Genomic DNA, 16,751 nt, shown 5'->3' with positions numbered 1-16,751 from the left:
GCTCAATGGATCCCGTTATGGCACGTGCCCTCTGTTGGATTACACTAGTGACCGTCACGATTATTAACGGAATACACGCGGATACAAGTAAGGTTATATATGTTTGTGTGTCTGAAGTTATAATACAAAGCATATGTACTCGCAGTGTGAGGTCTGATGGTGTTTTCTGTTGATGTTGTTTAACATTAAAGTTTTAGCCTCTTGTGTAGCCTATGAAGACTTAGTGCTTTATCCCATGTCCTCGCTGTGAACATGGACAGACGTGGAAACTGGACTTGAACTGGTTCATTCGTAATAACTTCCTTTACCAGTTACAGTTCCCACCGGTTCCGCATTCCTATGCTCTTATTTCACTCCCGCGCGCTCCACGGGCTTCATTGTGCCCTATTGAGAACACCACAGTACATGACAGTAACGTTAGTGCTTTGTAGGGCTTTTGTTACTTAAGCAGTGTTTCAGCGATTTGCACCTGAAAACCTTAAAACAAAAATATACCACTGCGATGTAAAACTATTAGACAATATTTTGTAAAAATGGCACGACCCCATTAAGGGAATTGATGCAGATGCAGACTTTTATTTGATATTGATATGACTGTCAAGTGTTCAAATCAAAATATATTTGCTATGTTTAGAGACTTAAGTTTTATCTCTTGATACAAAGTTATACACCATAACAAGGACAAAAAGTAGATAAGATGTAAAAACGGTGTGGATTTAATCATACATATGTTTAAAAAATATTGTAAGGTCTGTTCATTACATGTTAACATCTTCTACAGTATTATCTTAACTGAGTTAATATAAGTTTCAACAATTGCTAATATTTGTTTTTTAATCAAATTTTAAACTTGTCATTTGGTGCACAATGAACTAGCACGAGCAAACAGTGAACAAATGTAAAAGTTTATTGTTCGTTCATATTAGATAATGCATTAACAAATATAACTTAATTGTGAAGAGTTACCAAAAATGTTTAGATTTTTTTAAATAATTGTATTACATTTTAAATGTAATGTTCAGCACATAAAGCATGTCTGTGCATTACAAAGTGCACAAAACCTTACAGCAACTTTCCTATTGTTCAAGGGTGTAGCGGTAATAAAACAGGACTGTGATTTTAGTTACATCATCGGTTTCCATGGTAACACATGTTTGGAGATTCATGTGAGCAACATACATTTTCAATCTCAACCACTAGGCTGCCATCTGCCACAGTGTGTGAAGTGCACGTCATAGTTAAAGTATGCATTTAATGTATACAATACAAATCATTTACATTAAAGTGCACTTTAGTTAAACACTTTAATGTATAACATCTCCTCCTATCAGACTGCAGCCAACGTAAGCAAACATTTCTGATGCATACGGTTCACAGTAAGTTTTCACTGCTTTCTGGCCAATAATTTACATTTGTTTACATTGATCTTAACCTGAACACAAGAAGTGCATTTACTGTAAATTCACATGGATTAGAGGAAGTTGACTGTGACTTCATTAGAAATGGCTCTCGTGGTCTTGAAGTAACGTCACATTCAACTGCAGGTGATATAAGTTCGCAGATTTTTGTCATCTGTAGACCACAACCGTAGGCTTTTGTGAAACACATCCATGTTACCTTTGTTTTAGTGTGTTACCACTCTATACATTCTGTAATTACAGACATATGTAAAACATCAGCCCTGCGGCTCTCCCAGCTGCCTAAACTTTAACTAAACTATTCTCCGTCACTTTTCCATGTCCTTAGTGCTCACAGCGGGACACTTTGCATGCACTTAGTGGATGCATCATCGTCCTGGCTGTCAGCTTAGCCTTGCTTACGCACTCAGAGCATGAGTAATATCGTTTCCCCACGAGTGCACCACCACATCACTTGAACGGAATTTCCCATCTCATTTCATATGAAATAGAGGCAGAGCGTGAAAGTCTCTTGGATGTCATTGTTCAGATACAAAATGTTACATATTCACCATAGGCAACCCACCAAACCTTTCCCTGTTTCCCGAAATCTCCAAGGTATCAGGAAATGTGTCCACAAAGGGCGTTTTGTCTGTACAGCTCTTTGACACCCTATTGTGTATTCATTTTTGTCAGGTTCAGGCCAGTGTTTGAAATCAGAATTTTGGAATAGAGATGTTGGACTATGTGTACCTTGTTCTTCATGCATGCAGTATCCCAAAACTCCATTTTGCAACACATGTAAGTACATTCAGTCAATTTTATTCATGGTAAGCAAAATGTCATTAGCGGTGTTGGGGGTAACGCATTATAAGTAACGTGCATTACGTAATAAAATTACTTTTTTGAAGTAACAAGTAAAGAAATGCATTACTTTTAAAAGGGCACATTAATATTTGAGTTACTTTTTCAAAAAAGTAATGCAAGTTACTTTTTTAGTTTAATTAATTTGATAAAAAATATGTTCTGAATTAACCCTATAACTGTCACCCACCCTTTTCAGTGGGGGGGGGGTGAAAAGGTGATCTGCACGTTCAAATTACTATAACTCTGGCATTCTTTGGTCTAGAAGCAAAATCTTGGTCTCTTTTTAAAGAAGACAATTTATAGTTTTACACTGAAATGTTTGAAGTTGTGAATATTAAATAAAAAAACACCACATTAGGGGTGTGACGGTCATTATATAACCGTGAGACCGACGGTTATAGTTGAACACCGTCATTAGAACTCTATAACCGCCAAAACCGTGTTATTAAAATAAAATTAAATTATTAAAACATTTTTTATCATAAAGAATTTTTAAATACTAAATAAAAACAATTGTTAACAGTCTGTGTTATACGCCCCCTCACGTTCCCACGCAGTGAAAAATACAGAGCGGAGCAGACACTGACAACGCGCTGACATACAGGACAGATCAGGTTACTTTTCGGTTACTTTTGAGATTTAACATATTAAACAAAGTCTCACCTTTCAAATAATCTCTTCCTTCTAGTTAATTTATAGCATCAAATAAACATGAATGACCATGAGAAGGAATGTTGTTTTAACCGGGGAAAGGCGTCAATACACTCCGCTTTTCAAGTTCAAATCCTCCCATGCTAATCTACTAACTCTCTTGAACGCACATTCACTGCTAGTTGTCTTGCTGTTAATTTTAAAGAAACATAGAGCAAGTAGCTAATCAGTGTCTAGTTTATTCAAACGCCGGGTGAGCACTGTGCAGCGTGTCTGCGGAGAGTGTTTGCTGCGCGTGGCCATTGTGCTTTTACACCGGCTGCGTTTAATAACATCTCAAGTTCATATTACTTTCTTTTACCTGCGCTTTTTTTTTAACAAAACCTCTTCAATACGCTTTTAATCCACATTGTTTTCGTGCTGTTCTGGTCCGTGTAATGACAGATATAGACACAATTACAGACATAAAAAGCCCAATGCACAAATATGTTTCTCCAAAGATTATTAAAATAGATGATAGATAGAGGATTAATTTATGCTGGGCAGAGAGTGACAGCGCGGTCTTCTGGCAACCGTGTGTTTTTTTGAAATATTTCATTGCTTTCTGTTAAATTGTTCAAAGTTATTACTGTTTAAAACACACTTGGTATCACATTCATGATTTTATGGTAAAATGACACTTTCCCGTCAATCCACGAGCATTTAAACGAGCAAAACGCCCCCCACTGACGGTTATGTGACGAACCGTCACATTTGACTCCCGTCATAACCGTCATCACCAATTCTGAAACCGGCACACCCCTAACCACAACAATAAAGACACAAGTCTCAACTAGTTCTGAACCATATTTCAAGTTAAAGGTGTAGCGGAAGATTTTCTCGAATTTTAGAAAAGAACCGTCTTCTCCACTTTTTAAAAAAATGCAATTGCGCAACACTCTTGATTGACAACTAGGAGGACCAATATAGTCCTAGGAAGACCAATATACACTAGTCAACATTTGAAGTGGATCAAAACCTTTCCTAAAAGTTGTCTTAAAACCAATACCCAAAATCCGTTCTTGTCTTAGGACAACTTGGATGAAAGTTTTTGATCCACTTCAAATGTTGACTAGTATAGCTAATAATAGTCTTGATGATCCAGCCGGAAAAAGAAAATCCTCCGCAATACCTTTAAAATAACAAAAAATGAAGTGTTTCTGTCACACTTTTAGTGGTTTTACCAACCAAGGCCACTAGGTGTCAACGGTTAGCTGCATTATCTTGTCACAAGTTCATAAATTACTGTTTCTGCATTGTTTTAATGCAAAAAGGTTTTGAAATATGAAAACTACATTCTTATAGCTTTCCAACGATATATAGGTTGTCAAGATTTTTGAATAGATTCATTTTGAATAATATTTTGAATAATATTAGAATTATGAATATACGAATTCATATGTACTCCTACGGGGTCAGTGACAATTAACAAAATGACTGTCGCTACAAAATTTCCATCATCAAATGCCCTATAAATATGGAAACTACATTCCCAGAGCTTTCCAACAATATATAGTTTGTCAAGATTATTTCAAGTTTATAGGGTATTAGTGTTATAAATATGTAATCATTCATATGTATTCCTATGGGGTTAGTGACATTTAACAAAAATGACTGTCACTATACAAATTCTATCATCAAATGGCCTTGAAATATGAAAACTACATTCCCTGAGCTATATTCCAACAATATATAGTTTGTCAAGGTTATTTCAGGATATTTACAAATAAATATGTATGTTCAAAATGGTGTTGAAATATAAAAACTACATTCTAATAGCTTTTCAACAGTATATAGTTTGTCAAGATTGGTGTAGATTTAGACTATGAAATTTTTGTTTTAAATATGTAATGCCAAATGTCCCACCTGTGGGAGCCTCAGCCAAGTAAGAAAAAGTAATGCAAAAGAAACTTAGAAGTAACGTAAGCATTACTTTTCATGAAAAGTAACTAAGTAATGCAATTAGTTACTTTTTTCAGGAGTAACTTAATATTGTAATGCATTACTTTTAAAAGTAACTTTCCCCAACACTATTCGTTAGCTTTATGTTACTGATAAAAAGAATGTAGATGGTTTGCAAATTTAAGTAGAGAAGAGGAGTGGTTAGATTCCTGCTGTAAGATCTTTAGCAAAAGCTGGAGGTCATCCAATAACATCGTCCTGTGTTTTTAAGGCCCACCCATAGAGCCTTCGGATTCCTGGAGGGTGGCAGCAATTACCAGTTTGTCTGTGCTGGCAGCTGTAATTGTTGTTGGAGCTTTGCTCATAGGCGTGCTGGTACATCAAAGCAGGTCCAGGAGGACCTTACGGGGTGAGATGTTAACAGTGTGATACATTACAGTATTTTCTTACATAAAAATTGTTTTTAAATATTTATCTTGGTTTGCATTAACCAAATGATTTAATGTTCACAATTTAGAGCCGATAGAAGAGACTACAGGACCGCTTTATCCGGTATAAGTTCTTTAAAAGGTAGGAGTTCAAACTATCTTCACTTACTGTATACAACATTTTGCTTCTTTTCTTTTTCAGTTTTTCTAAAACACAATTTTTTAAATATTTGCAGCTTTGCAGAAACCAAAGCTGAGAGGATATGAAAATGGACTGTTACTCCAGTGAATTATTACTCCAGTTAATGAAGCATTGGCTGGTACCTCAACCACAGAGTGTTTTATGAGTAGCATTTGATTTTCTAATTTATTATATTAGGGTTATGCAATTCATTCTGTATGGTTATGCGCTTGCGCATTTCCATCGGCACATAATCTGCACTGAGACCTTTTCATTCACTGTGTGCAGAGTGTGTTTGCAAGCCTTAGGTGCTAAGTGACATCTCTCTTTTAAGGAGCGTATTTTTACATTCCTCCGTTGGAACCCAAAAAATGCCAAATGCAAAACTGTTTAGGTTACACTGTCATTTCGGCCATTTGAACTTGTAGTGCATCATGCACATTGTAGACAATGATTCACTTTTAAAATATCTAAAGTTATTAGATTTGTGAATATATCCACATAACCCTAACCTGTTTAACTGCATATAGTAGGATTAGTGTCAAAATTGACCCTTTTTTTACACTTATGCACTCTAATCAGATTTAGTATGGCACATAGCCATTTGAATGTATTTGTATTCATAATTTGTACAGTGTAATTATATATTTTATAGTGTTGGATACTACGGACTGTATTTATGTAGCCATTTTTTAACAACATTCTGACACTGACCGGCTCAGCAGCCTGTCTATGGCATTGATGAAGATTCTGGTGAAATGGAAAAAAAAGGACCAGCAAAGACACCAATGGCATTTGTTTGTCTCTAAAAGACTGCCATCCTGACACTTGAGATTCTCTCTTTAGAGAACTGCAGGTGCAAGATTACAATCTCCTTAACGTCCCAGCATTCATGCGCAAAAGAGATTAGATAGTTTAGAGCAATATATTTACATGCATATATCTCAACACATTTTAATCTCTTGTGTTTGATTAGTTTAGCTTAGTAAAACATTATACACTGCAAAAAAATGACTTTCTTACTTAGTATTTTTGTCTTGTTTTCAGTAGAAATATCTAAAAGTTCTTAAATCAGGATGTATTTTCTTGATGAGCAAAATGACCTAAGAAAACAAGTCTTTTTTTTAAACACTTAATTCAATAAAAAATTTTCTCACCCCATTGGCAGATGTTTTTGCTTGTTTTAAGCACAAATTCACTTAAATTGTTTAGTTTTTGTCTGAAAACTATAGACTTGTTTTCGTCATTTTGCTCATCAAGAAAATACATCTTGATTTAAGAACTTTTAGATATTTATACTGAAAACAAGACAAAAATACTAAGTAAAGTCTTTTTTTGCAGTGTAACAAGATAAATCAACATGTTTAGATGTGTGTAGCCAGCAATGGGCATTAGAAAATGTATATTTTTATATAAAGATATTGAGTACTTAAAGTGATTTCTTTGAATGATGTCAAACAGAATTACTAAGGGGTGAAAGTCATGAAAACATGTCCAGGTCACATTTTTTACTGAATAAATGTGTATTTCACCTAAAATGAAGCCTATATTTAGGACCATTAAGTTATGCAAACCAATAAAATAGCCTGTATTTATGAATAATGGTAGTGTATGTTCTCTTTTATGCTAATTTGAGTGCAAAATCGTATTTAAATACTGTATTACAGTAATGGGAATTTTGTAAGAAACATAAATTGATAGAAAATCAAATAAAATGTCATACAATATAGGCGTTATTTTTTATGCCATATATATGTATATATATATATATATATATATATATATATATATATATATATATATATATATATATATATATATATGTATATGCCTATATTGTATATATATATATATATATATATATATATATATATATATATATATATATATATATATATATATATATATATATATATTAGTGTTCCTCTAGCTCAGTAAAAAAAAAATGCAGCATGAAGTTAAAACAAATTGGTTTTGCAAGTCAATTCAACCTACTATTTTAAAGAGCACCTATTGTCCGATTCACGTTTTTACATTTCCTTTGGTGTGTAAGTGTGTATTAGTACATGTTAACAATATGCAAAAGGTACAAACCCCAAAGTAAACATGACACGAGTTATTGTCTCCAACGTAAATCTCTTTTCTTAGACTACACCAAACACATGGATTCTAGGCAACAGTCTACTTCCTAGGATTGGTGATGTAGACACGACCGACATTATCATAATAATGTCCCGCTTCGGACTCACAGCCTATAAGTTAACTCCTGTTAGCAACCAAATCTTTCAAACATGGTAAGGAGCGTCACATTTCTGGCTGACGTCAGAGGTATTCAGGCCAATCACAACGTACAGATTAGCTGGCCAACCCGGGACAGAGCTTTTCAAATCCGTGCGTTTCAGGAAGAGAGTGAAATCTGGAGCTACAAAAATGTACGCTATGTGTTTTTAACCATAAACAACGCGAACACATTGTATTATACCAAATACACAAAATAGCATTGTTTTTAGCAATAAAATAGGTGCTCTTTAAGTTTAGGCTTGTGGTAAGTTGACAAAATGTATAATATCAAGTTGAAATTTTGTAATGTTTAGTTAAAGTAACATAAAAATATATGTTGATTTTACAAAAATGCTGCGTTTTTTTTTACAGTATATCATAAAGCATTGCATTAGCAGTGGATAGCATTGCAGGTTCAATCCCAAGGAACACACATCCTGAAATATGTATACCTTGTAATGCACTGTAAGTCGTTTTGGATAAAAGCGTCTGCCAAATGCATGAATGTACTATGTATATGACCTGGACATATTTTTGTTATATTCACTACACTCTAAAAAAACAAACGGTGCTATATAGCACCAAAACTGTTGCTTTGGATCGTAATCATAGAAGAACCGTTTTTAGTGCCATATAGCACCGGTGAAGCACCAGTGAAGCACCTGTGTAGAACCATAATAGTGCTTTGTAGAACCATATGTGGTGCTATAGTGGTGCTATATGGCCCCTATATGGTTCTATAAAGGTGCTTCACCGGTGCTATATGGCACTAAAAACGGTTCTTCTATGATTACGATCCAAAGTAACAGTTTTGGTGCTATATAGCACCGTTTGTTTTTTTAGAGATTAAAATAGATCTGACCTGCAGTATATAAAACTCTATGTACCTCATTTGTTATAACGAATCACTGCCAGATGTTTGTCAAAAATCTAGAAACCAAGTTAGTCAAGTCCAGAATCTGCATAAAAGGTGAATCTGTGAAGCATGCACGGCGCTGTCACAGTCTTGAGTTGTTTATGCCTTATTTACAATTACTCCACAGACTGCAGAACAAACAATGCATTTTATGCAATAAAGAGACAAATATTGTACTGTATTTATTGTGAATTTGTCTTGTGAATATGTCAGTCTTCTATATCTGTTTTAAAATATCTGCTTGCACAATCTCACTCTTACGCATATTTCAGCAGATGACTTATTTCTAATTTGCATGTTCCAAAATAATCTCGCAATGCAACTTTTGATATATGCAAAGGCATTCAAGTGTTAAAATAGATAAGCACACGCAAAAAAGCCAAATAAACGTTTTTACATTGTGTTTATTATGTTGAAGAACGTGAGGGCATTAATACCTACAAATTAACAGCGTCAGCTTATCAAGGTCCTTATTGAGTAAGAGAAACATTGACCGTGTAAACAAAATAAATATCTTGTATTTGTTTAGGATATATGTAACCGATTACAGAGGATGCAGATCTCAGTTCTCTTATCTGATGTGATGAAGCCATTAATACAGGAGGCTTGCAACTTCTTCTTTTTTTAACCACCAGTAACCAATGATCTAGGCTTAAATGGAAACTATCTTACAAATTATTTTAATCTGAACAGGGAAAATGGCACATTTCAATTCAGTCTGGCATCAAAAACATACGTAAAGATCTTGATGTGAGAGACATCAAGGTAAATGTGTTGCATCTTCTTACACTGCGTCTTATAAGATGTGAGACCTGAGCATCTTAAAAAAAAAAAAATAGTTGAAAAGTGTTCAGTCTGTGAATTCCTGCCCTAATAGAGCCCGACCGATCGTGGATTTCTAGATCCATTATTTTTTGTGCTCTAAATATTGTTAGTAACGACTGCTAAAACATTTATTTAAAAAAGTATGAGATGAAAAAATCTTTTGTTGTTCTTTCGAATATACTGCTGTGAATGTTTTTAAAGAGGTATTTCTTACATGTTCTTAACATTATTTAAAATACCTAATAATCAACCAACACGCCTTACTCATGCATGCATAACCACATGTACCACATTTAACAGTGATAAAGACAAAAAAATGCCTAACTTTCAAATATTAATGTAATGTATAAATAGTTATTTTTAAATAAATAAATATTCGATTTTCTACAGCGCAAACCTCATTGAAGGGCTGTTCGCTTGCTGTTCAACAGCCTAACCAGTGCCATCCATAGAGAAACTGCAGTAAAAAGTGTACATTGGTCTTAAAGAGACAATGAAGTGATATACCATAAGCAGTACAATAGCATGAAAATATGGAAGCTCTTAATACAAACATAGTAAAACATTTATTAACTTATTGCCAACTTGAAAGGCAATGCTTGTTCTGTTTCTCCTCTTACAGAGGTTTGCTCGATATCATCCAAACAATCGGTCGGACTCTTATCTTAAAGGCATCGCTGAATAAGACCCTGGATAAAAAAACTCATCCAAGCCCGCAATCCGAGACCTGTCATAGTACCGTACAATTACCGTAGTTTTGTGGGGACACAAAACAAATGAAACAAAGTAGAATCTGACAGGCACTGTCACTTATTCTAAAATTCCTACAGTATTACTGTCCCTACCAGAGGTAGTATCTTATCAATGCCAGTCTCAAGTGTGTACAATATTTGAAAATACAACAGTAGAGGAGGCAAGATGAGCATCTGCACGTGACGCCATCTTGACAAGTACAGCAGAAAACCTGACGTTTTGCGATTATTGGCATTTGGCCTTGGGTGGAGGAAAAGTCTTGCAAGAGAATACTGTTTTGAAATCTTCCCCTGGAGCAACTTGATTCGAGCGTGGCCTCAGAGGAAAGGGTCCACACCCAGTCCCATGAATGCATTATCATCCAATGCATTGAAGGGGGACTCGTAAGTCTGTTGGTTGTTCTGATGCATTTTTTGATGATGTCGGAGGTTTGACTTACTAGAGAAACACTTGTCACAGAGGTGGCAGGAGAACGGCTTCTCTTTGGTGTGGATGCGCCTGTGACAGATAAGCTGGGTGGAGACCCGGAAGGCCTTGCCACACTCCAGGCACTGATAGCGTTTGGGCTCTGTGTGAATGCGGCGGTGATTCTTCAGTGCCATCAGATTGGTGAACTCCTTCTGGCAGACCGAGCAGAAGAAGGATCCGGTCTTGTGACTGTTCTTGTGGTTGAGCAGCGAACCAGCGTGGCGATATGTACGCCCACAATGCTCACAGACGTGACTCTTCTCCTCCGCACTGTATCCTTCACTGCTTTCTTGCTGGTCTTGGGTCTCTGGGAACCGGTGTACTCGGCTGAAGGCAGACTCGATCTTTGGAAGGCTCTGAATTTCTATATGTTGGTCCAATGCGGAGTCCCAGCCCAAATCCTGTTGCATCTGCATACCTTGCTGATCATGTGACTGCCCCTGCAAATTGACATGGAGCTCCTGGTGCTGCTGAAAACTTGCTAGGTTTGGAAAGTTCTGCTGACACGGGTTGCAGTAGTAGGGGAGACCCTTGCTATGCACCTCCATGTGGCTCTGCAGATGTGCGAACTCGCAGAAGGTTTTCCCGCAATCTGGGCAGCAGTGGCGAGCCATTTGTGTGTGGCTCTCTAAATCAAGAGGGTTAGTGAAGGTTTTAAGGCAAAGGGTGCAGTGAAGAAGGTCGGCTGAATGAGTCTTCTTGTGGTTGAGGAGGGAACCAGCATGTCTGTATGAGCGCCCACACTGATCACATCTGCACAGAGATAAAAAACAAGTGAATACTGATTTATGCTTTAGCATAAACAAATTCACAATAAACCAATTACATAAAAGTGCGCAAAATATGACATTATGACCAGAACTAAAAATATTAAAAGACTCACGTATAGCATTTGTCACCACTGTCTTGACTGACAGTCGAATTAGGATTGCCATTTCGGTAACAGCGATGCCTCTTTAGCCCAGACCTTCCTTGAAAACTTTTGCCACATGTTTGACAGCTGTAATGAGAAATTCCTCTGGAATGTATTTTTTGATGGTTGTAGAGGATACTAGAGAGACGGAAAGCTTTGCCACAGGTAGGACAGACATATTTTTTTTTCTGTGTGTGAATGCGAGTGTGGTTTCTTAAAGCCATGGGGTTCGAGAAAGGCTTGGCACAAAAGGAGCAGGTGAAATGGCCTGTTTTGTGAGTATTCTTATGGTTCAGCAAGCTACCTGCATGACGGTAACTTCTGCCACAAATGTTACACTTAAACGGTCGTTCTTCCTTTATTAAAGGTGCGCCATCGCTGTCAGCATCTGCACTTGCTGGAGTTGCAGATTTTGAGCCAGCCTCATTGGTGCAGCCATGTCCTAGAAGCAGCTCAGCATCAGGAAACACTAAAAGGCAGCGCTTGCATTTTAAATCCTTGTCTTGCTTGTGACCCCTGACCTTTCCTCTTACTCTATTTTTTTTATGCGTTGAACAGGAGTGGTTGACTAACTGTTTGTGTCCCCTGAATGCCTTCCCACAGTCTTGGCAGCGGTGTCTTCGGACTGAAAAGTGTATTCGTAAATGGTTCTTCATTGCTAACTGGTTGGAGTAAGTGTTGTTGCAAAGGGCACAGTAATATTCACCCGTCTTATGCGAGTTCTTGTGGTTAACCAAGCTTCCTGCATGGCGATAGCTTCTTCCACACTGATCACAGACATAGGGGCGTGGATCACTGGGATCTCCCAAGATGCCTTCTTTTTCTTGGCAGAGGGGATCGGCGCTTAAAGCATGTCGCTGCTTACGTCGCCTGCTGATTCTCCTTCTGTTGGAATTAAGAGGCTGCTGTCCACTCCCTGAGGCATTCCCACTCATTTCCATGAGTGTTTGAATTTGTCTGTTGAGCTCCTCGATCTTAGCCTTGTTTTCCTGATGGACCCTCTGGTGGTTCAGAAGTTGTTTATGGATTTTAAATGCTTTCCCACATTCTGTGCAACTATGCCTGGAAAAGAAAAAAAAAGACACAACGATCAGATAAACAAGTACAAGTACAGGCTAGAGGACAATCAAATTTTGGATATTCCAAAAAATACTTGCTTTTTAACGTCAAAGTGTGTCCTCTGGTGGTTCTTGAGGGCCAGTAAATTATAAAAACGCTTTTGGCAGACAAAACAGCGAAACACCCCGGTATTGTGAGACTTTTTATGATTAAGCAGAGACCCAGCATGTCTGTACGAACGACCACATTGGTCACACTTGTACTGTCGCTCTCCATCACGTTGGCTCTCCTGTAAAAGTCTACGATTAAATGTGCTTCTAAGAAGTGGTTTCTCTTCACATTTTTCCTCCTCTTGCTCGTCTCTTTGTCCTGTGCAGTTATTAAGATGATAAAGGTCACAGCTGCTTATACCGCATTTCTCACAAATAATACTTTCGACTTCAACTTTTGGCTTGAGCTCATGCTGGCTGTCTATTGCATTTTGTTCTGGTGGATCACTTTTAACATTGACATGCAAGAGCTGGTGGGCTTCTAGGTCTTGTTTCGTTGCGAAGCTCTCTCCACAAGTGCTGCAGATGATCAAACTGACATCAACCTGCGGATTGTCGATAGGTTCATCTTGCTTTACCTCAATAGCGGACAATGATGAAATGCCGGACTCTGTAGGTGTGCCATCATTCTGAGTGTGACCTCGCAGATGGCTACGTAAAGCACGCAAGCTATCGTAGTGATTTCCACAAACTGAGCACTGATACATCTCTCCATCATCCTCTTCATCATCCTCTTCATCGCCGTCTACGCTCTCAGCCTCATCTTCGTTGTCATTCATATGCATGGTGTCATGAAAGGTCTGGTCGTTGAAGTAGGCCTCAGTGCTACCGTGTTCCTCAAAACCAATATGCTCCTCAGGCTCTCCTAAGAAATCTTGATGGGTTGCATTGTGAAAGTCCATGTGATCAGATGTGATGCTTGCCGTGGTCTGATACTGCTGATTCAGAAGAGGACAGATGTGTGACTTGATTCCTGCGATATCAGTAAATGTTTTTCCACAGTCTGCACACATATGCCTCTCCATGAGGTTTTCATCCTGAGGTAGGTGCACTGGTCTGTCCTCTGGGAAGGAATCGTCAAACTGCTCACAAAATTCAGTAGCATTTGTTTCGTTCACTTGCTCTTCATCAGATGCATTTTGCACAGAGTCTATCAGATCCTGAGAAAGGCCTAACATCCCGCTTACATCTCCCTCATGTGACTGAAAGCAGCCCTGCTGGTTCTCATGCGTCAGGGGCTCTGAAGAAAGCCAGTCACCCTCGGTACTAGTAGATAAAGGTGGTTTTCCTTTATGTATCCGAAGGTGGCTTCGTAGAGCTGCCAGATGAGGGTAATTCTTGCGGCATATGGAACACTGAAAGATCCCAGTTTGATGGGAGCGTTTGTGATTTATGAGACTACCTGCATGCCTGTAGCTTTTGCCACAAACGTGGCACTTGAAGCGCCGATCGGAACTGTCAGCATCTTCTACTTTGATGTTATCAGTACCCTGTGCTGACTGACTGAGGTTGTCTGATGGTAGGACCATTGGTTGTCCCTGAGCATGTATAGTTAATGAATCCTCCTCTAAAGGATTGAGTACATATATGTTACCATTTTCCATTGGCCCCACTGATTGGTCAAAATCAACGGGTTTGTTGAGTAATGGAGGCAATGTTGGAGTGTCACTGGAGGGGGGATAGGGATTAGACTCTGAGGAATGAGTAACACTATCGTTGTAAGTGAAACTGTGCTCCTCTGACAGCCTCGTAGGTAACTGAAAGGACACAGAGGAGGAGTTGTGTAACAGAATATGATTTTGAAACTCATCATCATTAGGAAATGCAACCTGACAGAGGTGACAAAAATGTACATTAGCGTCACCGTTTTGTGGCATGACATGAGTGGCAAGCTCTGGTTTGCAGTCTAGAAGGGCAGCGCTAGATGTTTGAGCACTAGGACGACCTCTAGTTTTACTGTGGATTCGCTGGTGGCTACTAAGGGCTGCAAGATTGTTCAATTGTTTAAAGCAGACTGGACACTCGAATACTCCCATTTGGTGAGTTTTTTTATGATTTATCAGGCTTCCATGATGTCTGTATGTCTTGTCACACAATTCACATTTAAATGGCCTGTCCCCATCATCATCAGCCGCCGTGTCACTTCCTGGTGTGGAGTTTGGGACATGTTCTGATACAGCACCATTACTAAGGCTGCTCATAGGAGCAATGTTCAGCTTCATGTCTGGTTGCAGATCTGGTATATCAAAATCCACCTCATCGAGATGTGGCAAATCATCCACTTTGTAATCGTTTTCCATATGAGTTTCAGCATAATCCTTTGTTCTGGTCCTCACTTGAGACTCTTTATTGCGATGGACCTTTTGATGTGTGGCCAGCTGAGTTGCCAGACGAAAAGCCTTTCCACATAAAGTGCAGGAATATTTCTTCCTAGACGTGTGGATGCGCAGATGGCTCTTCAAAGCCAAAGCATTCGAGAGCTTCCTGGAGCATATGTGACACTGAAATGAGCCAACCTCATGGGTTTTTCTATGGTTAGCCAAACTACCAGCATGCCTGTAGCCCCGCCCACATTCCTCACATTTAAACTTGCGGTCCTCCTCTGATTGATAATAAGTGTCTGTGTGATCCAAAAAACTGGCCATACTCGCAATTTCTACACCAAACTGCCTACGCGAAAAGCCTCTGGTCCGGCCTGGCTCTTGCATAGCCATAATGGTATGGTATACTGTGAGAAATGAGAAAGGTCAACAAAAGCCAGTTTGAATGAATGTGAGGGACACACCTTTCAGCAAAGGTGAGGTCCTTGCCCTCACTTTTTTTAAATTGGCTTGTTCCGTGGGGTCTGAACGTGAAGGCAACATTTAAAAAATAAGTTGAGCATACATTATGTCCCATTCCTTTGGAAATATGTTATTGAATTGAGATGATGATAAAAGCGCAGACACTGGATGAGAATCTGTAACAGAAAAACCCATACGTTATTTAATATTAAGTTCACACATCGCAGTTAAACATCAAGAAAATGAATAATCATGAAAAGCAAACCATTTACGCATAAAGGTAAAAGTGACAGTAATAACAACAGCGCATACATAACCAATGAGTCTTACATACTAAATGCATATTTAAATAACGAGACACTAAAGCGGACAAGGGAGCATCACTGTAACATAACCACTGAAATTTATTTTATTGACTTGACAACTTTTTTTGAAAGGGTAAAACTATTAAAGTTGCAATTCCTAAACATTCAAAATTTTTATGTAACGGTTAACAGTTACAACTAAACCAGCTTCAGGCGTTATATGAAAGATTTTACAGTGGAAAAGGGATTTTACACTTAAACACCTACAAACAATTTTAACATAAATAAAACCAACCGCTACTTCACTGAAAGTTTTTTTTCTTAGTCGCAACATACAATTTAAAACATAATCAAGATTGAAAAAAATAGGGCTGACACAGTGAATCTGTCGGCATCTGTCCGCATGAAAGATCAACTTCAGCGGCGAAATGACAGACCCTGCCACACAATGGAGCTCTATTTACACAGTAAACAGTTCCCCCAGTACAGTGGCCAAACAGCTAACGACATAAAACACAATCATGGCAGCAAAATCGAAGCGATTTAATATAATTCTAAATGAATTATGAAAACAAAAACATACTTGTTGTATTAGATGAATAAAAATACATTTGGGAGAAGCAGTAGCATTGCGGGCTAGTTAGCAGTGAGCGGCTAGCAACAGCGGCTAAATGTAATCAACTGAAGCTACAAAATATATCTTTTGCCAATACATACTTAGTGATGTAGTCTCCCTACGTGGATTTGGTTCACGTAACGTTGGCATTCCGTTCACTTATTTTTGTTTCAGGACGGGCGTGTTCGTCCCCCTTTTTACCATTGTCGCCTCTTTTCCCCATCCCACTCGACTCACTTCCTGCTCTTGTTGCTAGGAAACAGGAAATGTGCATCGGTGAAAATAGTCCGTCTCGTATTTTCATACCACTTGGGCGTT

General features: G+C 38.1%; 1 protein-coding gene across 1 annotated transcript; it reads right to left on the bottom strand.

Annotated features, from left to right (window-relative positions):
• Nucleotides 1-9,047: 9,047 nt before the first annotated feature.
• On the bottom strand, nucleotides 9,048-16,692 carry znf646 (zinc finger protein 646). The gene is made up of 4 exons (XM_065262903.2): nucleotides 16,535-16,692; nucleotides 12,778-15,688; nucleotides 11,591-12,682; nucleotides 9,048-11,460 (listed from the first exon to the last, which is right to left on the bottom strand). The coding sequence occupies exons 2-4, from the start codon at nucleotides 15,441-15,443 to the stop codon at nucleotides 10,557-10,559; spliced, it is 4,662 nt and encodes a 1,553-aa protein (XP_065118975.2). The 5' UTR covers nucleotides 15,444-15,688; nucleotides 16,535-16,692; the 3' UTR covers nucleotides 9,048-10,556.
• Nucleotides 16,693-16,751: the final 59 nt, after the last annotated feature.

The sequence above is a fragment of the Paramisgurnus dabryanus genome, chromosome 1 (assembly GCF_030506205.2).
Source record: "Paramisgurnus dabryanus chromosome 1, PD_genome_1.1, whole genome shotgun sequence".
Classification (NCBI taxonomy): domain Eukaryota; kingdom Metazoa; phylum Chordata; class Actinopteri; order Cypriniformes; family Cobitidae; genus Paramisgurnus; species Paramisgurnus dabryanus.
The sequence above is the reverse complement of the archived record's forward strand: the minus strand, read 5'-3'. Positions and strand labels throughout refer to the sequence as shown.